Source organism: Schistocerca gregaria, chromosome 8 (assembly GCF_023897955.1).
Source record: "Schistocerca gregaria isolate iqSchGreg1 chromosome 8, iqSchGreg1.2, whole genome shotgun sequence".
Lineage (NCBI taxonomy): Eukaryota > Metazoa > Arthropoda > Insecta > Orthoptera > Acrididae > Schistocerca > Schistocerca gregaria.
In genome coordinates, this window is record NC_064927.1 from 382,378,403 (window position 1) to 382,406,342 (window position 27,940).

Below are 27,940 nucleotides of genomic sequence, written 5' to 3' on the forward strand. Positions count from 1 at the left end.
CTAGTGGTCAGCAGAAGGAGCGTCTTATAATATTTTGCCATATCATGTCGAATCTAGAACGATCACCTGTCTCAACTTAATCACATGTGTATGAATGTATGTAATTTTGGGGATAGTCACCTAGTTCCAATTATTGCTTCAGACAGAAACTTGCTGGGTTATGCTGTACATTATTTACGAGTAAATTTTTAAGTGGACAGGTAGTAAATTCATAGACGGATAAGTAACACTGCTATCCATTCTAACTTACTGTTAAGTTTGGAAACAGAAGTTTCACGATTTCCATTGTTGAATTTATATATTGTTAAATGATTGCTTATGAATAAATCTGAATATTTAACTAATCAGTATTACTGTTTGGTATCTTCACTACATGAAGATAAATGAAGTTAATCAGTGCATAGGGAGATACTCTCACTCATAAAAAATCACATGTAAATAAATTATTTTAGTCAGATAGTGTCAATAACATTTATATTTATGCAAATTCCCCACTTGAAGATCTATGTCAAGGTCCATAATTTCGTGTTATCTGCTTAACTTCGGACATGGTTGAAATTTAAAGGGTACATCTTAGGGTAGTTGTCTGTTTACAATTAGTTTCTAGGTGTTGGGAGTATGGCTGCCACTGGGATTTTGCATAATTTGGCAGATCCATGCCAAATTCGAGCTTCGTTTCTATAGAAAGCAGTCAGTAATATTAATTGCAAGAATTAGCGTAATTTGTAGATGCAAGTAATTTCAGTTTGTGTACTTGTTGCGTTGGTGACTAAAATAAGAGAAACAGGATGTATCGTGTTAATTGTAGTAACACATGGTGCAATTTACTAATTTGCATACTCTTTCCTATAGGTCCTAATTTATGATTTTGTGGGTTCTGTCCCACATCTGACGATGCACCTGTGTTGGGAATATTGTAGATAGGTTTTATGTGGAGAAAGTACAAATAATTCAGTGTGTATGGAAGGTCCAGGGTCACTATGGGAACTTGCAGTTTGTTGTCTCTGTTGTTTCTGGAGCATGGATTTTTGTATTCCGTTGGTGAAGTTTTGAATTTGTTGGTAGGTGATGAGAAGCACAAAGATTCTTAATGCATCAGTAGCATGTAACAATGAACAATATTTCTTGTCCACACGGTCTGTGAAAACACAGAACCTGATTTTATGAATTCAAGGGAAATTCGCAAAAAAACAAAAACTTACACTCCACGAAATGTAACCAATGCAGTCTCAAGGACACAACACACCATGCAACCCAATGAAACAAGTACTTTATAGAACCTGCAGACAGTATGGGCACTTTGGACATGACTGCAAGAGCTGTGTGTGCTTGTGTACTAGGAAAAGGAAATAGGATGACAACAAACGTGTTGTAGTGCAGTTAGCAGGTGTTGTAGTCTGAGAGAAAAGTATTGTTGGCAGAAAGACATGCCAAAGATTTAAATTTATATGAAATGAGAACGTTAAAGAATTTGATGATCACAGATTCGTAGTCAGTGAAGAAAGTATTGGGAAATCTGAATCTGGTGTAAGTATCATTAAGTCAAGGTGAACACATAATATAACATGGTGAGGGTAGTTACCATACAGGAATTTAAGGGAGATGAATCTTTCATATCATATGTTTCCATACTTTGTTGCGATAAATGGAATGGTAAGCTTCATGGCAGCAAAATTTAAGATACTCGTTCCTGGATATATATGATTCGCGATCTTTTGTGTATGCAGTGCGGTGTGATTTACTAATCAGTGTGAAAGCACAGGAGAAACCATACACGTACTACTCTGCAGAAGAAAAAAATAAGAGCGACATTTATGAACGGATAGAAACTCACATCAGCTGGAAAGGCCAAATTAGATTCCAAATGGATAGGCCCACAAGACAAGGAGCAACGAGAATTACTCAGTGACGCAAGAAGTGCTGGAAACAGGTGGAACTATGAGGACGATAAAGAAGAGAGGAAGAACCGTAGACCAGAAGAAGATGAAGCAGGTCTGCACAAAACGTGTACCACAGACCACTGTGATCTGGAGGCACATGGGAAGTCAGTAAATGGTAGAGAAAAAGAGGAACAAATAAAGGTAGAGCCACGAATAATGTACACCAAGGAGAATGAAAGGAACAACGATTCAAATGAGGATGCTGTAGAGCTCGACCCAGTACTCCCCAGAGCAGCTTGGCCAACAAAAGGAAGTGAGTCAGGAAACAATAAATTCAACCTAAATGGCCTTTTAAGAGTAATGAGGACAGAAAATAAAGATGCAGGGGAGAAGATCAAACAGGAAAATGTAGATATGAGGGAAGAAAATAAGGCCAAGGGAGAAAGTTTATGGATCAAGGTTAGGGAGATGAAAGATGAAACCATGAAAATGTACAATTAAGTAGTACAAATGAATGGGATAGTACAGGAAGTACAGGGTAAGGTACTGGCAGCTAAAAGTAAGACACTGGAGGCGATTGAAAAGGAAAAAAGTGAAACATTAGGTCATGTGGCTATGTCGGAATTACAGAAGGAAATCGACATTTGAGAAAAGACAGCAGGGAATGCAGAAAAGCTTTGGAGTCAAGACGGTGGTGTTTTGAGATCAGTTAGGGAGGAACATAGATAGATGAAGCCGTGCAACAAACATGGGACCAGAAGCCTGAGATGAGAGAAACACTATGAGAGAGAAGTATGATGGGGCCTAGCAATGTTCCACATAATTGCAGCATCTCTCATAATTACACGGAATGCAGGGTAATATCTTTGGTACCGTCAATACAGTGGAAGAATGGATGTGTGGAGAATACAAAACAACGTGAGACAGAGAAGATGCGCCGTAAGGCAAACTATACAACCAACACAAATATTACAGGGTGTGGAATATTCGTGATGGTGAAGGAATGCCAAACTGCAGGCGCAGAATCCATGAGGGATCCAGGTCTTGTTAGTCGAAAGCGTGTCTAAATGGTAAATACGAAAGGGAACAATAGGGCACATGCTTCTGTTACATGGACAGAATAAGCGAGCATAAATTACGAGATGTAACTGTTATTCCATAGGTTAACAGAATTTGAGGACAATGGATCTCAAATTCACACAATGGCTTGAAGATGCCAATTTGACCATCGCTGTCCCCCAAAATAGAAGGGTAGACAACGCATCGACTATGCATAAACACACCTGGAGGCACAGGAGAAGCTGATACATGTAGTGAAGAAATGTGCGTCATTTGAGGAGTTCCGAGAGAAATTTCTAAACACATTTACTGACCACACTCGAATTAGGACCCGATCAAAAGAAATTATAAGGTTACCAGCTCAAACAGAGTCCATTCCAAATACTTTGTGAACTTGAGAACAAAAAACTACAACTGAGCGAAATTTTCTCTGATGCCGAAATCCTTTGTCTATGTGATAATAAGCTGCTGAACAAATTTCGATTGCTAGTGACAGGGAAAAGTAAAGAGAATATTTATAATTTCAGGATGTGGATTGAAGGCATGTGGCGAATCGAATCTGAGGAGAGAAAGGAAAAAAAGCATCGACATTTAAATGAGAAGCGGTTCGGATCATCTAAATGGATGCATAACCGATGCTGGTACGTGAATGATGAGAGCAGTGACATAGATTTCATAGAGGTGGGGCGCAAACTAACAGACATGTAGTGTACGCAAATGGCAGTGCTCCAATGCGGGCAAGAAGTGATCAAGGACAGTGTTGGCACAGAAGGCAGTGGAAATAGAAAAATGTACATACAATTGTCAAGGTTGAAGAATTTATGAATTATTAAAATAAGTATTGATTCATGGTCATGAATAGGATAGAATTGTATGCTTGTTCATTGCTAGTTGTGTAATGTAACATGTGTATGTGTCTTTCTCTGTTCTGGGGAACCTTTCCATCTATCTTCATCATCTGTTTACGACACAGTGTCAAACATTTGAGATGTAAGAAGTGGAGAGGTCGCAATGAGTGGCAGATCAGATTAAAGTGGTTTCAGTCGAGGTTTTCATGATAAATTGATGATTGTATGATGTGATACCAATGTGTGCTTGTATGTTATTTGGCCCACAGCAGAAGGCAAATTGCTGATGAAGCATGATCACTGAGAGCGGAATACAAGGGGAATTTAAATGATATGCATTGAATAATAATCAAGGAAGATATTCAAACAGTAAAGGAAGAAGATAATAAACAATTATGGGTATGATGATCCGGAAGATTGAGTATAGCATCTGTACTCAGCTTTGTGCATTACTCAATGTAAAAAAAAATGAATATGCATCTACTAAAATGTGATAGATATTTGTGTGTGAGATTTTTTTGGCTACAGGAAATATGAGGACTTCACGATGGAGAAAAAGCCTCAGCTGAAAGGTCGACCAACACTTTAAAAAATGCTTATGCATTTGTCTATTAACATGTTAAGATTTACTAAGTGTATCTACATGTTAGAATTAAGTGGGATTACTAGCATGTTAAGGTTGCTTAGGATTACTTGGATACTGGTCGTTAACTGGGGACTATACATGTAAATAACACTGAATGATTTAGATCTAAGGCATGAGTTGTGTGGCCTGGTAACTGGCCATAACACTATGGGGAGAATTAACATGGGACTAATTGATTCTTGATTGGGAACATGAGTGTCAAACAAATGATAAATTTTGTCACCATCAGTAGCACACTGTGCAGAACTAAATTAATAGTTAACACCATTAAATAGATAGTTTATTTTAACAGTCTCAGACCGAATTTCAACATATTTGAGGTATTATTTCATCTGATTAGTCATTTAACAACAGAAATTGTTGAAAAATGTATATTTATTAACATACATTAGATAGTAAGAGCTTACATATACTCATCCTAGTCACAAAGGATTCTGCAGGATCACTTGCCAAACTGGAGTGAGGGTGCTGGGCTTGCGGCACATGCTGACAGCCAGATACTACAAAAGGGAAATACAGTGGAAGGCAGTGACTCACAGTATGTAGCAGGCAAGCTGGGGGTGTGGCTAGGTATCACATGTTGTGGGCAAGGTGAGCACCTGCCAGTTGCCCCACATCCTACAGTGGGGCACTGAACTGATAGGGTGGAGCAAGGCACCATGTAGTAGTCCCTTCGAACGTGCAGGTGACCAGCAGTTGACTGACCTGGTGTCCAAGACAAACACTGGTGTACTATGGCAGTTGTCAAGGAGATTCCTGCAACCTGTGAGAGCTGATACCCACACATAACCATTCTACATATGGCAAACATAAGAGGACGAGTCAGCTAGATCCTAGTAGCCTAAAAAATCCGCTTGTCCGGGTAGAAATCAAAGTCTTATAACCATTTAGCATCACGCAGCATTTCTGTGCTAGCCAACATCATCAGAGGTTCTCATGCAGAGAACTTCCTAATTGCTATCTGCCACAGCTCTTCCCCTATTCTCATGCAGACATAACTTTGGCCAGTGGGTGTCAGCTAACTAGTGCGTAATATACCTGTTCTGCTCAGGGAAGTATGACCATCGCTGTCAAAGAACAGATGAAGTGACATCAGAGACCAGTACCAGTTGCATCCACACACACCTTAAGGATACTGATGACTGCTTTTCCAGATCACATGCCTATGGTTCCAAAACTGCATTTTTGGGGAAGGTTGGCCAAGATTATCTGGGCATGTAAATATAGTGGCACAATAATCACCCATCCCTGAAATGTCAAGGACGAGAAGGAGGCCCACCTGTTGTTCTCTGCATTGACTGTTCCTGCACAGAGACCCACCCTTGCTTCAACAGTCGATGAGACGACTGTTGGACTATTATCCATACCCTTTCTGAATCTCTGTACATTACGTGACTCTCCCACTATACTAGTGCATCAGTGATCCAGTGTATGTGTGATAGTCAACAAATGTTTTTTGGTAAAAATTCAGATCAAGATCAATTTCAATTCAATGTTTGTAGAAGTATTAATTTTGTTCATTGTTCTGTTGTGTTGTGTATTTCATTTCTAATGGATATTTTGTCAATCTTCTGTACTGAGAGTGCCAAAGTTCACTCATTAGATCATAAGGCTACTACTAAAACACAGCCTTGATTATGCCTATGTTGTTGTTTTACCTCCCACAAATACTCACCAAGTTTCCACAGACCATGTAGTTATGAAGATGATTTATGGAGATCTAGAAGGATCACTGAACTAAATCACCTCATACGAGGAGTTGACATTACAAGAACAATAAAAAGTAGGTGAATAGCCTGGATTGGACATGTCCTTAGGATGGATGCTGGATGAACAACTAAAAGTGTTTTTGAATGGAGGCCAACTGGAAGAAGGCAGAGAGTGTGGCCACAAAAGCAGTGGATAGATGATGTGGAAGAAGATATAAAATCTCTCAGAGTTAGAGAATGGTAGAGAACTGGGCTGGAGAGGGCAGAATAATGGAAACTTCTTCAAGTGGCTAAGGTCCGTGCCGTGTTCTAACTCCATGAGAAGAAGAATCTAAAATAATTTAGAGTCCAATTTCTAATAAGAAGGATGTAAATATGTGTGTGATGGCACACAACTGTCACATCACTACACTTTCGCTTCCAGAGGAATTAAGCTGCTGAAACATAAAATAAATATATACAGATAATTATCGATGGTTGAGACACATGTTCAATACAACAACTAATGGAGCCCCATATTAACATTATGATTCGCAAACAACTGAGAGGTACAAAATTAGCGCTCTTACGTTTATAGCGACAATAGAACAAGTGGGCAGCAAAGTCTCTCAGAGAGCCTCCCTTGACTTATACAAAAGAACAACGTATCAATGGCATCGTCACTAACATACTCAGTCATTTCTCGATATTCTACTTAATTACACTACAAAATTTAATTTGTTATAAGGGACAGTATTTTCAGAAAATTCTAACATATCCTGCAGAGGCCACTTCAAAAAACTGGGAATTTTGGTGACTTCTTCACAGTAAAATGTTGTTTGTTATTACCAATATTTTTCTTTTCGCCAAGAAGTAGTGAATATAATGGTACAACCAAAAACAGCCTCTTCAAAGGCCTCAGTAGATTAACATTAGCATATAAAGGCGGCAGATACATAAGTAGACATATATCCAGTAAGCTATCAGAGCACATTAAATGTTACATAGATAATGTAATGGAGCTTAACTTGGAATTAAATTACTTTCTATTGCTCAACTTCTTTACTGCTTTGAAGAGTAATTCGATATAAACTCTTAAATTTAATGTTTTAGGTTAACATATAATTACAATTAACAGTGTAATACAGTAATGTAGTATCATTTCCAGTTTTGCACTTACATTAAATTAAATGTAAATCTTTGACTTCTTTCTGCCTCCCAGAGATCACTCTCTGTGGGTTCCATGGAATATGACCAGTGTAATGTAATGTATTAATAACAGTCACTCTCCAGCTCTTTCTTGTAGCATGAAGTGACAGATGTGTTGAAAATAGTCTGTACGTCCACAGCAGATTCTTTGTTTTAATTCCTCAATAAATGTTTGATTTGTCAAACCTTAAACAAAAACATATTAATAAAGAAACTTGGTGAAACTGAAATTGGGCAAAACATTTACGTAATCGGCATGCAATTCATAAAAGTGGTGTGTTCACATTGTGAGTTAATCTGCAATATATAAAAGGCATTGTTAGTTGGAACAGGCCGAAGATGTGCTTTGTTAGTGCTGCACATTTTAGAGATAAACTCACACTGCAGTGTTCTTCAGCACACCAGAGTATTAGCGTCTACAGAATCAGCTAAGTGAATAATGTGTTTTTATTGTGATATATTGTGAGTTTTCGAACATTCTTGAGTACCTTAATAAACTTTTACTGTTGTCATCAATTCCAGGCTTAAACTTAATTGTGCTCTTTCAAAGTTTTTGAGATCAGTAGGCGCACCCTCTTTCAAAACAATCGTTCTGTATTTCATTGTACCATTATGTGAGAAATAGATTTTTTCGAGAATTTTCGGCCGCTTACGAAATTATAATTCAATAAGTTATTGGGCTGAGGGTTGTGGATAGGTAATTTATTTCATAGCAAATCAATGTTTGTGGTTCACAGTTCTCCAAAAAATACATCACTCCAGAACTTCATTATACATCAATGCAAATGAATGTACATTTTTTGGAACTGTTGGAAGCTAACATTGTCCTTTACATAATCTACAAGCAATACGTAGCAAATCGACATTTGTGATTTAGTTACTGTAGCAGGTTTTCTAACAAATTGTGTTAGATATAGTTTCCCCTTAAAGAGGAGTAGCACTATGTACTATGTATATTTATCGTAATTATCTCTGTTTTCAGGTTTGTTAACAACTGTAATTAACCTCAAAACGTTTTAGGAAACTAGTAGTGTTTATCTTGTGTTTTTTTGTTGCCTTAATAGAAATCTCATTTTGTGTATTTGCCTCAATTCTTATAAGGAATTAACAACTTTTTAGCTCAAGAGATTGAAAGATAATCAGTGGGCGTAATTAACACAGTGCACGATCCAAAATGCAGCCCAACTGTGAATGCTGTTCTTGAACACGGAATGAGTTGGTTGACAGTCGTAAGCAGCTGGAAATCGCCCTTACTACTGTCAAACGATTGACAGCTGCTGCCAATTGGTGTGTTGGAACAACTCCCCAGAGTCTTGTACCTGTGATAACAGTACCAGAGGTACCTTATGTACTGTCATCTCCCATGGATCCTGTCTCCTCTGCAGAAAGTACAGGATTTGTAGTTACCAGTCCATTTGACTGTGAATGGCCCGTCAGTGGTAGATCTAAGCATCCCGTACACGGTGGTGGGTACCAGGGAGGACCCAGGGCGGTGTACCAGTCACCCTAACCCAAAACTTTCGGGTACTACCTTTCACTTATCCTGAAACTCGGCCAGTGGGACTCACTTCATCTGTTTCAGGAAAATCTGTATTGTCCAGTGCTAGGAGGACACAAATGCAAAACGGTACCAGTCTATTAATCGTCATAAGATCAAACATATTGCAAATGATGGTACCCCTTAGGAAAACAGCAGCAAGTGACAGGAAAGGACACCAGGTGCACTCAGTGTGTATGCCTGGGGGTCTGATTCAACATGTTCAAAAGGCTATTCCAGCAGCCATTGAGGGAACAGGGTGCAACTAACTAAAGATTGTGACACATGTTGCAGCAAATGATGCCTATCGTTTTGGGCTCCAAGATTATTGACTAGCAGAGAAGGCTGAAAACATGAGCCTTATGCATGAGGTTTTAACGAAGCTCACACTTTGAAGTATTGTCCCCAAAATTGACTGTGGCCCTTTGGTTCTGAGTCGAGTAGAAGGACTGAACCAGAGACTTCGAAAGCTATATGACAAGCTAGGCTGCGACTTCTTGGGAACTGTAGAGTCCTCCTAAAAGGGTCAGGTGTACACTACACATCAGAGGCTGCTACTCAGGTAGATGACTGTGTGGGGTGCACACAAGGATTTTTTAGATTAGATAACGACATCTGTAGGAAACCGAGAAGTACCAATCTAAGATTGAAAGAAATGCTTCCCACAGGTGAGAATATTAAAATCCTAGTGGTAAACTGCTGAAGCATTCACAACAAAATCCCATAATTTGAAGCTCTCATGAAAAGCAATGAAGCTCATGTAATACTAGGTACAGGAAGCTGGCTGAAACATGAAATTGATAGCAGTGAGATTTTTGGGGAAAATTTAAGTTTATATTGAAAGGATAGGCAAATTGGAAATGGAGGTGGTGTATTTGTCATAGTAGACAAGAAACTCAAATCAACCATGGCAGAAATTGAAGTTGCATATGAGATCGTTTGGGCAAGACTTAGTGTCAAGGATGGGCATAAACTGATAAATGTATCATTCTGTCGTCCAGACTCGTGTACTGATGTAATCAAAAGCTTTAGAGAAAACCTCAGTACGCTTTTATGTAAGTTCCCCATCACACTGTAATCATCATTGGTGACTTTAATCACCCAACAATTTATGGGGAGAATTACAGGTTTGTTAGTGGTGGGTACGATAAGACATCCTGTGAAACTTACATAAATGCCTTTTCTGAAATCTACCCAGAACAGGTAGTTAGGAACCCCACTCATGATTGGAGTATTTTGGATGTAATGGCAAGAAATAGACCAGACCTCCAAGAGGAGTCCACATCGAAACTGGTATCAGTCACAATGATGAAACTGTGGCAATAATGATTACCAAAGCGCAAATGACAACTAAAACAAGCAGAAGAATATACATGTTCAGTAGACTACAAAAAAAATCTGTAGTGTCTAATGTCAATGAGGAACTTAGAACTTTCAGCAGAGGGCAGGAGCATATGGAGAAACTCTGGCACAAGTTGGAGAGGGTAGTTGACTATGCACTAATGGTTATGTACCCAGTAGAAGAGTTCATAATGAGAGCGAAGCTTCATAGTATACTGTCACTGTAAAGAAACTTCTAAAGAAACAGAGATTACTGCACAATAGGTGTAAATCAAAGTAAAACAAATTGTAGGGCTGTAGATTTAGAGATGCTAAGCAGAACACATGTGGCTATCAAGAGAAAATGCATGATGTCTTCAATGATTACGGTAGCAAAATATTGTCAATTGATATTTCACAGAACTCAAAGACATTTTGGTCATATGTAAAGGCTATTAGCAGCATAAAAGCTTGTGTCCAGTCCTTAGTGAATGAGACAGGAAATGAAACAGAGTGTAACAAAGCAGAAGCTGAAACGCCTAACTCTATTTTCAAAAATTCCTTTACAAAAGAAATTGTCCCAGTTTAATCTTTGTACCATTGGAAAGATGAATGAAATATGTATTAGTGTCAGTGATGTTGGGAAACAGCTGAAATTGCTAAAACTGAACAGAGCTCAAGGGCCCAATTGAACCTCTTTCAGATTCTATACTGAATACGCAGCTGAGTAGCCCCTCTTCTAACCATAATCTATCATAGATCCGTCGAACAAATAACTGTGCCCAGTTCTTGGAAAAAGGCACAGGTCACAAAAGAAAGGTAATAGAAGTGATCCACAAAACTATCCTTGACATCGATTTGTTATAGAATGTTAGAACATACTCTAAGCTAAAACATAATGAGGTATCTAGAACAGAACGACCTCCTCATCGCCGGCCATCATGTAAAATCCAACTCGCACATTTTCTCACATGACAAAATACTGAAAGCTTTCGATCAAGGCAGTCAGGTAGATGCTGTACTTCTTGATTTCCAAAAAGAATTTGACTCAGTACCACATCTACACTTATTGTCAAAAGTATGACCGTGTGGGGCATCAAGTGAAATTTGTGACCTGATTGAGGACTTTTTGGTAGGGAGGACACAATATATCTTAGACGGAGAGTAATCGTCAGATGTGGAAGTAACTTGAGGTGTGCCCAAGGGAAGTGTGTTGGCGCCCTTGCTGTTCATTTTGTATATTAATGACCTTGCAGACAATATTAATAGTAAAATCAGGGTTTTTGCAGGTGATGTAGTTATCGGTAATGAAGTTTTATTTGAAAGAAACTGCATAAATATTCAGTCAGATCTTAATAAGATTTTAAAGTGGTGCAGAGATTGGCAACTTACTTTAAATATCCAGAAACGTAAAAATTTGCTCTTCACGAAACGAAAACGCATAGTATCCTATGACAATAATATCAGTGAGTCACAGTTGGACCCGGGTAACTCATACCTGGGTGTAATGCTTTGTAGGCATATGAAATGAAATGACCATATGGGTTCAGTTATGGGTAAGGCAGGTGGTAGGCTTCGGTTTATGGGTAGAGTACTGTGGAAGTACAATCAATATACAAAGGTCACTGCTTACAAATCACTTATGTAACCGGTTCTAGAATATTGCTCGAGTGTGTGGGACCTGTAGCAGACAGGCTAACAGCATGAATAGTCGAAGAGTTGTTTAATCCATGGGAGAGTGCCACACAGATACTGAATGAACTGAACTGGAAGACTCTTGGAGAGAGATGTAAACTATCCAGAGAAAGTCCATAAACAAAGTTTCAAGAACTGGAAACTCTAGGAATAGAGACCTTAAATGGGGAATAAGTTTTCAAGGAAACAGGAACAGGGACAGATGCAGTTACAGACAGCAATGATGAGATTTTATCAGAACTGTTCATGAGAATGAGACAGGAGAAAAAAGTGAGGCGACGCAGATTCCGAGTTTATATATAGATTTTGCTTATCAAAGGAAGCCATATTTTGTGTTTTCAATCTTACAAGTGAGAAACTGGAGCATATGACGGACAAGTGCGACTATTTCTCTGTTTCCGAAAATGATACTGTTTATTTGTAGTAGTATGCATGTGATTTCACCACTTCGTAAATTCTTTCCTATTACTTTTGTAAATCAGACACATTAAAATGACGATTTGTGCCAAAATAGTCTTATTTATATGGCTGTGTGACAACTCTTGCAAAAGTGGAAAGGGCTGTTTCTTTTTATTTAGCAGCTTTAATAGACTTAAGGAAATCGAAGAACCACAACACTTATGGGTACTGTTAGTATGAAGAGCTGTTTCAGCTTCAGACAAAAACATTGATTCTTCATTCAGCAAAACGTGTTCCAATTTCTTTCAGTCACATTACTCTAATAGCAGAAAATATTGTTCCACTCTGTTTTCTATTAGAGATGGCCTTTTTTGTAAATACCACGGCAGTATTGGAATAACTTTTTCCTTTTAGTGAAAATATTAGGACTACATGTTCATTTAGGCTTCAGAGAAACAACTTTGTGTCTGTGTTTACTTTATCTAAGTTTAAAACAGTAAGATTTACAGGAAAATTAGTTCTTAAATAGAAATGGTGATGCTTCCTCATCTACAGAACATAGCTGTTACGCTTCTGAATAATCAGTATTATCCGCATAAGCCCACCTATATTTATCATAAAATAATAGCTATATATGTATTTATAGGAACAGAACAGGGATCCAGTTAATGAACTATATAGTTGTAGCACGTGGAAGGAGTGCCTGGAATGCTATGTTTTATCTATACTTGAATATCAAGGGTTTTCAGTGTCCTCCTTTTTTTCAGATAGTAGCTAACTGAAGGTAACTTAAATGCAAATATTTTATATTGAACTTCTGTGAAGTACCACTTTGCTGAAGTTGACTGAGTGAGATCACGCAGTGGTTAGCACATTGGACTCACATTAGGGAGGACGACAGTTCAAACCCGCGCCTAGCCATCCTGTTTTAGGTTTCTGTTATTTCCCCTCATTGTTTGAGATAAATGCCATGATGGTTCCTGTGAAGTAACTTCCTTTACCATCCTTCCCTAATCTGATGGCATAGATGACTTCACTGTTTGGCCCCTCCCCTGAATCAATCAATCGATCAATCTGAAATTGATGGCTTATTACAACTGTTTAATGTAACAAAAAGTTTGATAGTATACTAATGTCCAGAGTTCACTTGGCCACATCTATAGCATAAAATATTATTCACTTTTACTTCTCCTTACGTCACAGATTACATAGAACTGCTAAAGATGTTTGCAAAAGCCAAAAATGTAGTATGAAATAGTTCCTCAGACATTTAGGATGAACACAATAAACCCTCCAACTTGGATAATGTCATAGGTAAATTTCTACGCCAGGATTATAAAAGAGAGTATGATTGTTTGTTGTAAATGTTGGCGTTTTATTCTTCATATATATTCTCAACATAGTTGTCAACAATAACATCATAGAAACAAGATTTATATATACCCAAGAATTGCAACAGTTGATGCACCATGTTCAGTAACTCAGCAAAGGTACTTTCTGTAGAAACCCTTTCTGCTGTAATGAATCAACCATTGTGAGACATAAATGCAACAGCGAGCTAGCCAGTAACATCTCTCCATATTGTCAATCAAACCAATCTCAATTTTGTCTGTGTTGTCATTCTTGGAGACTCTCAAACGACCAACTATTTCACAAAGCATACCGCATTTCACTGTTGCTTTTATATTATGTTCCTACTTGGATTGTGGCGTCCTTCCCTTGACGATGTTATGAAATCATAAATTTCATTGAACATACCTTGGAACTTTCATTTCATGTATTTTTTTTTTTTGGGGGGGGGGGGGCGGCACCGATCCGTAGCCTCTGCTATTTTTTCTAGGCATACTATTTACGTGTTTCCTTCTTGGGGAAAAAAAGTCATATGCCTGTTGTAGCTGCTTGTCGATGTGAGAGGTGTTGTTTATGAATGGAAAGTGTTGCCTACTTTTTCCAATACTTTATTGGGAATCAAGAAAGATCTCTTACTGGTCAAACAACAAATATCTAAATCTTAAACTAATTTTAGGATAGATCGTTATATTGTTATACATGCAAGTACCCAACAAACTTAGTTAAACATAGTTTAACAGAGCGAGGTGGCGTAGTGGGTAGCGCGCTGGACTCACATTCGGAAGGACGACAGTCCAATCCCGCGTCCTGCCATCCTGTTTTAGGTTTCTGTGATTTCGCTAAATCGCTCCAGGCAAATGCCGGGATGGTTCATGTGAAAGGGCACTGCCGACTTCCTTCCCCATCCTTCCCCAACCCGATGAGACAGATGACCTCGCTGTTTGGTCTCTTCCCCCAAACAATCCAATCCAATAGTTTAATAACTTTTCTTATGTCTTGACCACACATGCAACACCATGCAAACTGCAGTTAGTTAAATGTTTTGTACTAATGTTTTCATTGAATAAGATCGCAGAATTTTTCGTGTTTTCTAATACACTCTTGAATCCGTAGACAGTGTCTACCAGCTCCAAAATATCCTCAAACGAATGATTTTGCAAGCTGGAACGCTTATCGCTCACGATACACACTCTATTTCTGCAGACGATGACTAAAGTAAATATGAAATGTACGCAAAAAATACAAAATGTGCTGTTAAATTGTTGCAAGCTTAAATGGACGCGAACTCCATTCCCGGGACAATGATGTAGTACATCGTGCGCTACAGGTTAAACGGTGGTTAGCATATTCCTCGATTAGCTGCCCTGAGTTAAACCCTAATTGTACAATTAGCCCACACTTAGCTGTCACCTACTATCTATACAACCGGCTAAGAGAAAACATACTCTTGTATCGACTGGCGCCAGTGCTACAAGATGTGGAGACCTGACACGACTGAGAGTCACAGATTACAGTCCTTTCTCACAACAATCATCGTTGATTCAAAGTGTTTATGTTGTCCATGTATCAGATGTTTTGAGTGGGAGTGCGGAGTGAAATGTGTGCGAATGATTCTGATTTGCGAAGAATTTATGTTTAACATCTGTTGATCGTGACGAAAGCGCAGAACATGGATGCATTTCCGATCTCTACTTTGAGTGGTATTTGATACTTTAAACGTGGTGGTATCTAAAAGTGTGCCATAGAACTTTTCTTCTTGTTTATTGTATGTCTGTTGTTGCAGGTTCGAGTGACGACGACAGCTCAGATGACGAACAGAATGGTTCCCAGAAACGACGCCGTTCCACCGTTAGTACTGAGGGACGCAGTGTTGAATCTCAAGGCGCTCAAAGCTCAGACGATTCAGAGTCGCCGCTGAAGCGGCGTCGGTCAGATGATAGTGGCGGTTACGATAGTATACACCGAAGTTCCGATGAAGACTCGCAGAAATTTAGGAAAAGACCCAGACTTAGTAGTGGTGGTCTGGGTTTTTCTTCTCAAGGTACGGCATAGTTCACATTATTATTATTCCTTTTGAATCTGCTTAGTGTATTCATCTCTTGGTCTCCATCTACAATTTTTACCCTCCACGCTACCCTCCAATACTAAATTAGTGATCCCTTGATGCTTCAGAACGTGTCCTGCCAATTGATCCCCTTTTTTAGTTAGGTTGTGCTACACATTCCGCTTCTCCCCAATTCTATTCAGTACCTCATTAACTATGTGATCTACCCATCTAATCTTCAGCAGTCTTTGTAGCACCACATTTCAAAATCTTGTATTCTCTTCTTGAGTAAACTGTTCATTGTACATGTTTCACTCCCATACACACCGAGCAAGGTGGCGCAGTGGTTAGCACACTGGACTCGCATTCGGAAGGACGATGGTTCAATCCCGTCTCCGGCCATCCTGATTTAGGTTTTCCGTGATTTCCCTAAATCGCTTTAGGCAAATGCCGGGACGGTTCCTTTGAAAGGGCACGGCCGATTTCCTTCCCCATCCTTCCCTCACCCGAGCTTGCGCTCCGTCTCTAATGACCTCGTTGTCGACGGGACGTTTAACACTAATCTCCTCCTCCACTCCAATATGTGGCTACACTCCATACAAATACTTTCAGAAACAACTTCCTGACACTTAAATCAATACTCGATGTTAACAAATTCCTCTTCTTCAGAAAGGCTTTCTTGCCATTTCCAGTCTACATTTTATATCCTCTTTACCATCATCAGTTATTTTGCACCTCAAATAGCAAAACGCATCTATTACTTTAAGTTTCTCATTTCCTAATCTATCTCTCTGAGCATCTCCTGATTTAATTTGACTACATTCCATTCTCCTCGTTTTGCTTTAGTTGATGTTCATCTTATATCCTACTTTCAAGACACTGTCCCTTCTGTTCAACTGCTTTTCCAGAATTACAATGTCAATGGCAAACCTTGAAGTTTTTATTTCTTGTCCATGGACTTTAATTCCTACTCCAAATTTTTCTTTTCTTTTTTTTCCCTTCACTGCTTGCTTAATATACAGATCGAACAACATCAGGGATATTTTGCCATCCTGTCTTTCTCCCTTCTCAACAACTGCTTCCCTTTCATGCCCCTCGACTCTTATGACTGCCACCTGGGTTCTGTACAGGTTAGAAATAGCCTTTTGCTCTCTGCCACCTTCAGAATTTGAAAGACAGTATTCCAGTCAACATTGTCAAAAGCAAAAGTCTGCAAATGCTAGAAATGTGGGTTTACCTTTCCTTAATCTGTTGCCAAAGATAAGTTGTAGGGTCAGTGTTGCCACATGTGTTCCAGACTGATCTTCCTCGAGGTCGGCTTCTTCTGCCAATTTTTGCATTCGTTGGTAAATAATTCATGACTTATTAAATTGACAGTAGGCAATTTTCACATCTGTCAACACCTGTTTTCTTTGGAATTGGAATTATTATAGGACTACTCTTCTTGGAGTCTGAGTCAATTTCGCCTGCCTCATACATCTTGCTCACCAGATGGAAGAGTTTTTTGTCATGGCTGGCTCTCCCACAGCTATTAGTAGTTCTAATGGAATGTTACATTATCATATCTCCCATTTCATCTCCATCTATGTCCTCTTCCAGTTACATAATATTGTACTCGGGTACATCGCCCTAGTATAGACATCTGTAGGCCTATACTCCTTCCACCTTTCTGCTTTCCCTTCTTTGCTTAGGACTGGTTTTCCATTGGACCTCTTGATGTATTTGTACATTTTCTCTTTTAATCAGTTAAATGCAATATCTCCTCTGTTACCCAAGGATTTATATTATCCCTCGTCTTTTTACCTACTTGATCCTCCATTGCCCTCACTATTCCACCTCTCAAAGGCTACCTATTCTTCTTTTACTGTATTTCTTTCCCCTGTATTTGTCAGGTTCCTAAATCTCCGTCTTACTATTATATAATCTATCTGAAACCTGTCAGTATCTCCAGGCTTCTTCCATGTATACAACCTTCTTTCAGGATTCTACCAAGCGTTAGCTGTGATTAAGTTATGCTCGACACAGAATTCTATCTGGCGGCTTCCTCTTTCATTCCTTATCCCCAGTCCATATTCACCTACTACTTGGCCTTCTCTTCCTTTCCCTACTTTCGAATTCCAACACCCCATGACTATTACATTTTCGTCTCCCTTAACTATCTGAATAATTTCTTTTGTCGCATCATACATTAATTCAATGTCTTCACCATCTGTGGAGCTAGTTGGCAAATAAACTTGTACTACTGTGGTAGGCGTGGGCTTCGTGTTGTATCTTGGCTGCAATAATTCTTTCACTAGGCCTATGCAGTTTGTAGTGGCTTATCTGTGTACCTATTTTTTAAATTCATTATTAAGCCTACTCCTGCATACCTCTGTATGATTTTGTATTTATAACCTTGTATTCACTTGGCCTGAAGTCTTGTTCCTCTTGCCACCAAACTTCACTAATTCCCACTATATCTAACTGTAATGTAGCTATTTCACTTTTTAGATTTTCTGACCTACCTCCCCAATTAAGGGATCTGACATTCCACATTCTGATCCGCAGAGCACCAGTCTTCTTTCTCTTGTTAACGATGTCCTTCTGAGTAGTCCCTGCCCAGAGATTCGAATGGGGGACTATTTTACTTTCGTAGTATTTTACCCAAGTGGATGCCATCATTTAACCATACTGTAAAGCTGCATGCCCTCAGCTGTAGTTTCCCTTTCTTTCAGCTGTTCGTAGTGTCAGCAAACCAGGGCTGTTTGGTTAATGTTACAAGGCCAGATCAGTCAATCATCCAGGCTGTTGCCCCTGCAACTACTGAAAAGGCTGCTGTGCCTCTTCAGAAAACAACATATTTGTCTGGCCTCTCAAACAGATACCCCTCCATTTTGGTTGCAACTACAGTATGGCTATCTGTATCGCTAAGGCACACAGGCCTTCCCACAAACAGCAAGGTTCAAGGGGGGGGGGGGGGGTAACAATTAATGGTTTCTAAATACAGAGTAAGCATATCTCAAAGTGGACCTAATTCCTGTTTGCGTTTAAAGATGTTTTATTGGTTAATGGTGCTTGTTAACAATTAGTTCAACAATACCCTGGAAGTCTCATCAGTAATATTAGTGTGAGAACAGGAGTAACTGGTTTGTAAATTATCAGTGTGTTTAAGGCATATTACTGAAAACCTTTTAAATACAGTCATCAAATTTACCAAAATTAAACTTCTCATGTAATTTCATGCAGTCTACAGTATTTGTTTATCCTATTTCAGAAATCTAGTTCTACAAATTCGCAGGCAGAAATATTATCCACTTGTCCAGATCCAAAAGAATAATGTAGTTGAACTCTTGTTTCATTTCTGTCAAGTTCCTCCATTCACTACTTGTATCTCTCATCTTCACTGTTTTTCTTCAGCTTTTTACTAGCTCAGTTCTATCAATGCTCTTTGGGTTGGTGGTATATATAGCCTGAATTTCTTCATCTCGCTTTTTAATGGGTTTTTCCTGTTCCTTTTTGTCTTTTATGCTCAACAAGATGTCCTTTCATTTGAGAGGACAGTTCAGATCTGCATATGAACATTCTGATTTAGATTTTCTGTGATTTTCCTAAATCACTTCAGGCAAATACCAGGATGTTTCTTTTGAAAGGGCACAGTTGATTTCCTTCCCAGTCCTTGAGCCATTCCAAGCTTGTACTCCATATCAAATGAACTCAGTGTCGAAGAGACATCTTATCTAAATCATCCTTCCTTCCTCAGTAAGCTATGTGACACAGTGGTAAGATTCACATTCGGGGAGACAGCAGTTGAAATTCTCGTCTGGCCATCCAGCTTCAGATTTTCTATGATTTCCCTAAACCACTATAATCAAAGGTGGGGATGTCTCTATTTGAAAAGAACAATACCAGTTTTCATCCTTCCCTTGTTTGTGCTTGTTTGTTGTTTACAGTCACTGTGTCATTCGCAAGATGTGGAATGCTAATTTTCCTCTCCTTCCTTATCTTCTCCCACCGTTTGTGACACCTATCTCTCCCTTCCCATTGCACTTGCTCATACTTTCCTTTAGATTTCTGTCCTCCACCCTAGGGAAATACTAAACCTGGCTGTATCCCTCTTCTGTGTTAGACAGCTTCCTAAATCACTTGCTTAAATCAGATGTGCATAAAATATATATCATAATAAGAAATAAATGTAGCCTCATGTAGTCATATCTGTTGCCTTCACCAAATCACAACCAAAGTGCCATCTTTTAACTTAGACTTTGTCTACAGTACAGATCAATATATCACAACAACCAAAATTTCATATTCACGTTTGTTGACTTCACTAACTCTTGACCAGACTGTCATCTCCCAACCTAATTGAGATGTTGGGATATGTTACCAGTTAATCTGCTGCCACAACTTCAGTTGAAGGGGGGGCACACATGTTAACATTCCACCAAGATCTGTCTGTGCCACATATCAAAGGCTTATCGAAGCACGTGGGGCTCGGTCTAGGTGAACTTGTATTTACCTAACTGCTCGTGGGACTGAGATGGACCCCTCAAAATCTTCTCCTCCTCCCACCAGAATGGGAGGCCTCGTGTGATGAGCCCTCCCAATTCTGAAGTTCTTAAGGACACTAAGATATTTAGTAACAGAATGCATACTGCATGTGAGAATGTATTTTTGATAGTTAAAAGAAGCGAGGCAACTTTCAAAAAGTCTCCCCATTTTACATTCAAAAGTGTTTAGAGGCCGTCACAGGGACATTAAAATCAGTCTAACGGTTACGCAGTGGAACACTGTTTGTTGAAACTACTAATTGCCACCAGGCAGTGAACCTGCAGAAAGTGAAATGCCTTGGGAAATATGCCACAGACAGTGAGCCCCACAGAATGTTGAATTGCAGCAAAGGTGTTGTGACATGCCAGGATCTGCTGGACATTCCCAAAGAACAACAGAAAATTAAGCAGGCCAAGAAGGAATAGTTGATGGGCAGAATATCATGAAAAGGATGGATAGTAATGCTGTCAAATCCGACTCATTCATACTGGTTTTTAGAAGCACAAAACTTCCAGAGCATGTTAAGACAGGTTTCCTTCACCTAAGCTTGAGACCTTACGTACCCAACCCAGTGCGCTGTTTCAAATGCCAGTGCTTTGTGCATATTACTCTTAGGGGTAAGGGAGAAGCCACTTGTGGCAAATGTGGTAAGGCAGCCTATGAAGGAGTCATGTTTTCATCAGATTTGCAGTATGTAAATTGCTCTCGGGATCACCCTGTTTGGAGTTAAGACTGCAGCATATATCTTGAAGAACCAAAGATACGAGAGCTTAAGACTCACCCACATGGTGAGAACAAAAAGAGTGATAAAGCCATGCTGCCCGCAATGTTTGCTATCTTCTTTGCTTTGGTTCTCAAAGACCCAGGGCAGAAAGCCAATGCTGCTGCAGAAACGGAGGTCACTGGTGTCATCACTATCTCCTGCGTTTGTCAATGCACTTGTGCCGCAGCAGTTTCAATGCCTGTACCTCCCCCACTTTCAGTGAATTGTTGAGCTTCCAATGTCGTCATTTCATATTGGAGGAATGATATGTTGCTTGGCTTCTCAGATTTTGAACTGAAAATTTTTCCCAATGTGGGTTCGGTGTCATCATGGTGCTTCGTGCCGACAAAATGAAAGTATGACAAAATACCCAGCCTTTTGCAGAATATTTGTTATCTTATCTGGTTAAGGTTCCAGATTGAGTGACAAGTAAATGTATTTATTTATTAATCCAGGGATGGTCTTACAATGATGTAGGATTTGTCATTACAATACAATGAAAATAAATAACTCAATAACAAATATACATACACACAGAATATATTAGCATGCTTTTGTAAACATAGAACAAAAGGTTGGCTGTGACCTTCATGATGAAACCATCACAGCATTTGCATGAAATGTTGTAGCAGAACCTGACTCAGGATTGCCAGACAGAGAAAACTCTTATCTTCCTGAATGTTAGGTCAACATCTCAACAACTGCACTACATTATTTGGTAGGTCCACATTGTATAATGTTATTAGGTATGTATAAAATTCTCTCCAGATACTTAATATTATAAACATAGTTTTGCTCTTCATCGCTGCACACACACCTAGGACATCTGCTTGTGGCTCCTGAACCATGGACATGCTGTTGTGTCCCTTGCACTAATTGCAGTCTGTTCGGGAAACTGTCTCCAGACCTGTAAATGTGTCACTATGCCCCATTACATGTCTTCATGCCCATCTTCAATTCAAATTGAAAAACTGATTCAGCATCCCCCCGTGATGTATTAGATATTGAACTCCCGAGAATGACAGGACATTACTGTCATGCACTATATATCATGGTACATGATTTTCTTGTAAAAGCATTGTAAAGGGACAAGGTGTTTTAGTTACATCGTTTAATTATGAAGCACTCTTCTGAGTCCTCTCAGTAATCATTCATTGTGTAGTATGCTTTATTTATCAAGAATGTTGCTGTAGCTGCCATTTTAAACAAATGTATTTTACTAATATTTTTCGTCTCCTTCTGCAATTTATTACACAATTTTATTCCCTGATAGAAAATGGTGTTTTGAGATTTTTTTCTTAGTAAATGTGGGTTCAGACTGGTTATTGTTTCTGATTATGTATAGAACTGTTAGTTAAATGTGCAATATTATGAAAAGGATGGATTGCTGCTTACCGCATAGCGGAGATGCAGAGCTGTAGATATGCACAACAAAAAGACTGTCAAACGAGTAAGCTTTTGGCCAGAAAGGCCTTCATCGCTATTAGACAACATAAGCATACTCTCACACAAATGCAACTCACAAGCACATGATCACAGTCTCTGGTTGTGAGGTCACACTGCGAGCAGCAGTGCATGGTGGGAGAAGCAGTCTAGCTGGTGTGGCTGGGACTCGGCATCTCTGCTATATAGTGAGTAGCAATCGATACTTTTCACAATATTTTCATCCCATCCTGAATTTTCCATTGTTTAATAATATTTACCCTGATATTCACAAGAGATCAGTCAATATACTCACTAGCTGCAGTAAGGATACCCAGTTTTACAAACACGTACTTTACAATAAGTGCAACCAGTACTTCTAGTTATTTTTCTTATAGCCTTTTTCTGGAATTAAAAAATTGTGTCCCTGTTTTGTGCCTTTGAGTGCAACAGAAGACTCCTACAGCTAAGAAGTGAGTATATGTAGTAGTAGTAGTAGTAGTAGTAGTAGTAGTAGTAGTAGTAGTAGTAGGAGGAGGAGGAGGAGGAGGAGGAGGTCATCACAAGAAAATGAAGGCTCTGTAAGTTGCACCCTTTTTCTACTGAATCTCAAATGGGTATCCACCTTTCCTACTTTTAGTTTTATATGATTATTCCACTTACAATTGTGACCCTTTCTGGTGATTGATCACCTATGCTGCAGTGAAACAATATGTGCTTCCATCTATTGAAGTACAATATATTACATTTGTTAATATTAACTGATCAGCTGCCAGTACCTGCAGGGCTGTTATCCTCTGCGGGTCGTCATAGTTTCATTACAGTTTTCTGACATTGCAACTTCTCTGTATACTACAGAGGGACTCACACAATCTAAAAATACCTACCATTTAAATCCTATAAAGCATTCATGGAGTAGACCTGAAGCTACATACACACATGATTTCTGCCTCATTAGGGATGACAGACAGCGTTATATGTACCAGGAATTCTTCCATTCACCCATTTGGACCTTGTTCGCTAGATGACAGCATGGAAATATTTTCCAGGAGTCAAAGAACATATCATCATGAGTGCTACTTTATTCTGCCTCACATATCTGGTTGCACAGAGTGCACAGTTCTCATGTCAGTGATGCATTCAAATTCCTTGTTAATTCCTACAGAAGAAATTTTCTGTCGAAAAGTTTATATTATGTGAGCATATTATCATAAAGGGGGAACAAAATCACAAGCTTTAGTTTCTGGACTGTTATTACTGGAATTACTTCTTATTTTTTAACTCACTTATATTGATTTCATTGTTTTAATTTTTTGTGCAATATTAACTGTCTATTTTAAACTGTTGTAAAGTAAGCGTTAATGATACCCGTGAGCATCAATACTGAATTAAGAAAAGTGTTTCAGGTCTGTCTGATAATGAGTATTCAGATCAGAGCCCAACAGCAGATCGACTGCAGTATCAGTTTGGAGATGAAGACAGAAGTGTTGCCTCAAAAATTGTTAAGGAGGCAAAACCAGCAGCGTTCATGGACAACAAGATTAAGAAAATGATGGTGTGTATTATTTTTGCATTGAAATGTATGCATGAGAGGGGTGGGGGATTTTTTTTTTAACTACTTGATGTTTGGTAAATATATTTTGTAGGCATATTTAATACCATGTAACTGCAAACAGCTTTCAAAATCTACTGTTTCTCATCATCAAAAAAGTAAGTGATAATCAGTACTATGATTTTAAGCTCTATTGGATCAATTTGTGTGTGCTGTATAAACTTATTTGTCTTGATATTCCCCAGTGCCTGTAAGTTACGGGAATAGTTTTTGTTGTCTTGATCACAAATGAGTGTTTCAGTTCTGTATTCCTGTGCATTATGTCGATTGTGTTGTATAAATTTCCGTTTCATGTCTGTTACCCAGCTAAATGGGTCTAAAGAAGGCTATGCTAAGACTTGATGACGTGGTGGATCCTAATTTTTTTCTCGATTAGCATTTACTTCCCAATTCAAATAGACAGATGTGTGATGCTCATGTCATCTCCAATGAGTGCAAATAAATGTTGGATGGCATATGCACATTGTATATGTAGGTTCTATTGTGTTCCTCATTTTTTGTGTGTGCAGTATACAAAAGAGGCAACAATTTCAGATTCTGTACTAATAATTCATTTTGATAGATCTCTTGTTTTCTCAGTGTGATTGATTAATGGTGTGATTTCGGATTTTTAGCCAAGTTGTTGTTTTCTTTTTGTAACAACATTTTGACTATCAGTCCAGTCATCATCTTCAGGTGCTGTGAGCTATGTAGCGCTTTAAATCTAGTCATTCTGGATCATACAGTCCGGTTGGAGCCCAAGCAGCAAGGGTACATACAACACAGCTCATGGCACTTGCAGCAAATGACTATGTTGTTCAAAATATTGTGCATAAAAATGGAATTGGCAACTCAGATTAACTCCCAAAAGTGCATGTTAATTTGTTTTGTTAATGGTTTAGTGACTGCAGTAGACAGAACTGAAAATGAATGTTGACCAAATTTTAGGCAAGAGGAAAATGTTAACTCAATAGCTACAGGAATTCAAAATCTGGGGTTTAGCTGATACTTGCGGATTAAAGAAATATGATTCGAACTTTAACTTACAAAATTTTAAAATTCAGTAGAAGAAAGGGATGGATAGATAACATAAACTGTAGGATGCACAGGTACTGGGAAGAGTGAAAAATCACTCAAAATCCTGCATGCGGAAAATATAAATTGTAGAAGAATATACGGGGCTGACAATTCACTAACAGCTGAGATTCAAACTCCACAGTAGTGCTGACAATTAAGTGCCTCAAATTGCCGAGTGATCACAGGATACTAATAGATATGCTAACATAATTTTTTTTTTTTTTTTTTTTTTTTTTTTTTTTTTTTTTTTTTTACTCTGTGCCTGTCCTAATTCAGGATTTCAAATAGCATTTTGTTTTCTCCAATACTATTTCATCTTACTGTTTCCTCCAATTTCAGTGTTTTCCTTCTTCTGACAAAAGAAGTCTTACGAGTTAACATTATAAAGTTTTTTCTTTATTGCTTTCTTAGCTGTAGTGCAGTTGTTCATGTTTAGTTAGCTGGCAAAGAAAAACCTGTGGTTTCAATGGTACCTTAATCGAGGCCATGATCAACAACCTGCCCTATCCCCATAGTCTGTGTTGCATCGTCTTAAAGGCTTTTACATATGCTGTGTTATATATTTTGGCCTGTTGATTATCTTTGTGTTGTCTTGACAAATTCCATATCACCGTGAGATGTTCCTTGGATTTATAGACATAAATCTATACTAATAATAAATCTATTAAAAACAAAGATTCCAAGACTTACCAAGCGGGAAAGTGCCGGCAGACAGGCACAATGAACAAAACGCACACACACACACACACACACACACACACACAGAATTACTAGCTTTCGCAACCGATGGTTGCTTCTTCAGGAAAGAGGGAAGGAGAGGGAAAGACGAAAGGATGTGGGTTTTAAGGGAGAGGGTAAGGAGTCATTCCAATCCCGGGAGCAGAAAGACTTCCCTTAGGGGAAAAAAAGGACAGACTCTTTGCCTTTAAATATGTCTGCTTGTGTCTGTGTATGTGCGGATGGATATGTGTGTGTGTGTGCGCGAGTGTACACCTGTCCTTTTTTCCCCCCTAAGGGAAGTCTTTCCGCTCCCGGGATTGGAATGACTCCTTACCCTCTCCCTTAAAACCCACATCCTTTTGTCTTTCCCTCTCCTTCCCTCTTTCCTGAAGAAGCAACCATCGGTTGCGAAAGCTAGTAATTCTGGGTGTGTGTTTGTGTGTTTTGTTCATTGTGCCTGTCTGCCGGCGCTTTCCCGCTTGGTGGTAAGTCTTGGAATCTGTTTTTAATATATTTTTCCCATGTGGAAGTTTCTTTCTATTTTATTTACATCACTAATAATAAATCTGTAAGATTACTATGTCTGTCTGTGTTTACTTGGAATGCACTTCTCCAAAACTGCTAGATGAATTTTCATTGGGTTTGAGCTTAGCATAGGGCACTATATAAGCTTTATCTCATCAAAATCAGATCAGAGGAAGAAAGATATCATAATTGAAAATTTTATCCATGCTGATATTATAAATACGAAAGTAACTCCGTTTGTTATGTTTTTGTGACTGATCCGATAAACTGATTTTGATGAAATGTGGTATGAATGTAGCTTGACCCTGAGGCAAAACATTGGCTGGTTTAGAAAGTGTGTAGTAAAGATACTTATTGATTTGAAGAATATTATGCAAATTGGGAAACAATATTTACTCTTGGAAAAAGCTATTTACCCTTCAACTTTTGATCTTTATCATATGTTTGAAAATGCTTTTATAGGTGGATATAATTGTTTGATGAGATTCAAAGTAATGTACACAAGACTTACACAATCTTCATTGTGTGTAATCTGTACTTCCACATTATTTGTAGCATAATGTGCATATTTTATAATGTATAGCTATGTCAGTAGCATAGTGAACGCATTATTGTGGCCAAGATAGATACGAAGCCCTCACCTACTACAGTAGTACAAGTTTATATGCCAACTAGCTCTGCAGATGATGAAGAAATTGAAGAAATGTACGATGAAATAAAAGAAATTGTTCAGATAGTGAAGGGAGACGAAAATTTAATAGTAATGGGTGACTGGAATTCGAGTGTAGGAAAAGGGAGAGAAGGAAACATAGTAGGTGAATATGGATTGGGGCTAAGAAATGAAAGAGGAAGCCGCCTAGTAGAATTTTGCACAGAGCACAACTTAATCATAGCTAACACTTGGTTTAAGAATCATGAAAGAAGGTTGTATACGTGGAAGAACCCTGGAGATACTAAAAGGTATAAAATAGATTATATAATGGTAAGACAGAGATTTAGGAACCAGGTTTTAAGTTGTAAGACATTTCCAGGGGCAGATGTGGACTCGGACCACAATCTATTGGTTATGACCTGTAGATTAAAACTGAAGAAACTGCAAAAATGTGGGAAATTAAGGAGATGGGACCTGGATAAACCGAAAGAACCAGAGGTTGTACAGAGTTTCAGGGAGAGCATAAGGGGACAATTGACAGGAATAGGGGAAAGAAATACAGTAGAAGAAGAATGGGTAGCTCTGAGGGATGAAGTAGTGAAGGCAGCAGAGGATAAAGTAGGTAGAAAGACAAGGGCTGCTAGAAATCCTTGGGTTACAGAAGAAATATTGAATTTAATTGATGAAAGGAGAAAATATAAAAATGCAGTAAATGAAGCAGGCAAAAAGGAATACAAACGTCTCAAAAATGAGATCGACAGGAAGTGCAAAATGGCTAAACAGGGATGGCTAGAGGACAAATGTAAGGATGTAGCAGCTTATCTCACTAGGGGTAAGATAGATACTGCCTACAGGAAAATTAAAGAGACCTTTGGAGAGAAGAGAACCACGTGTATGAATATCAGGAGCTCAGATGGCAACCCAGTTCTAAGCAAAGAAGGGAAGGCAGAAAGGTGGAAGGAGTATATAGAAGGTTTATACAAGGGTG

General features: G+C 38.7%; 1 protein-coding gene across 1 annotated transcript in view; it reads left to right on the forward strand.

Annotated features, from left to right (window-relative positions):
* Nucleotides 1-15,046: 15,046 nt before the first annotated feature.
* LOC126284819 (cap-specific mRNA (nucleoside-2'-O-)-methyltransferase 1) overlaps nt 15,047-27,940 on the forward strand; it is a 241,890-nt gene continuing 228,996 nt past the window's right edge. The window contains exons 1-3 of the mRNA XM_049984029.1: nt 15,047-15,331; nt 15,415-15,672; nt 23,794-23,942. Coding sequence (XP_049839986.1) covers nt 15,301-15,331; nt 15,415-15,672; nt 23,794-23,942 — 438 coding nt within the window. The 5' untranslated portion in view covers nt 15,047-15,300. The remainder of the gene's footprint in view (nt 15,332-15,414; nt 15,673-23,793; nt 23,943-27,940) is intronic.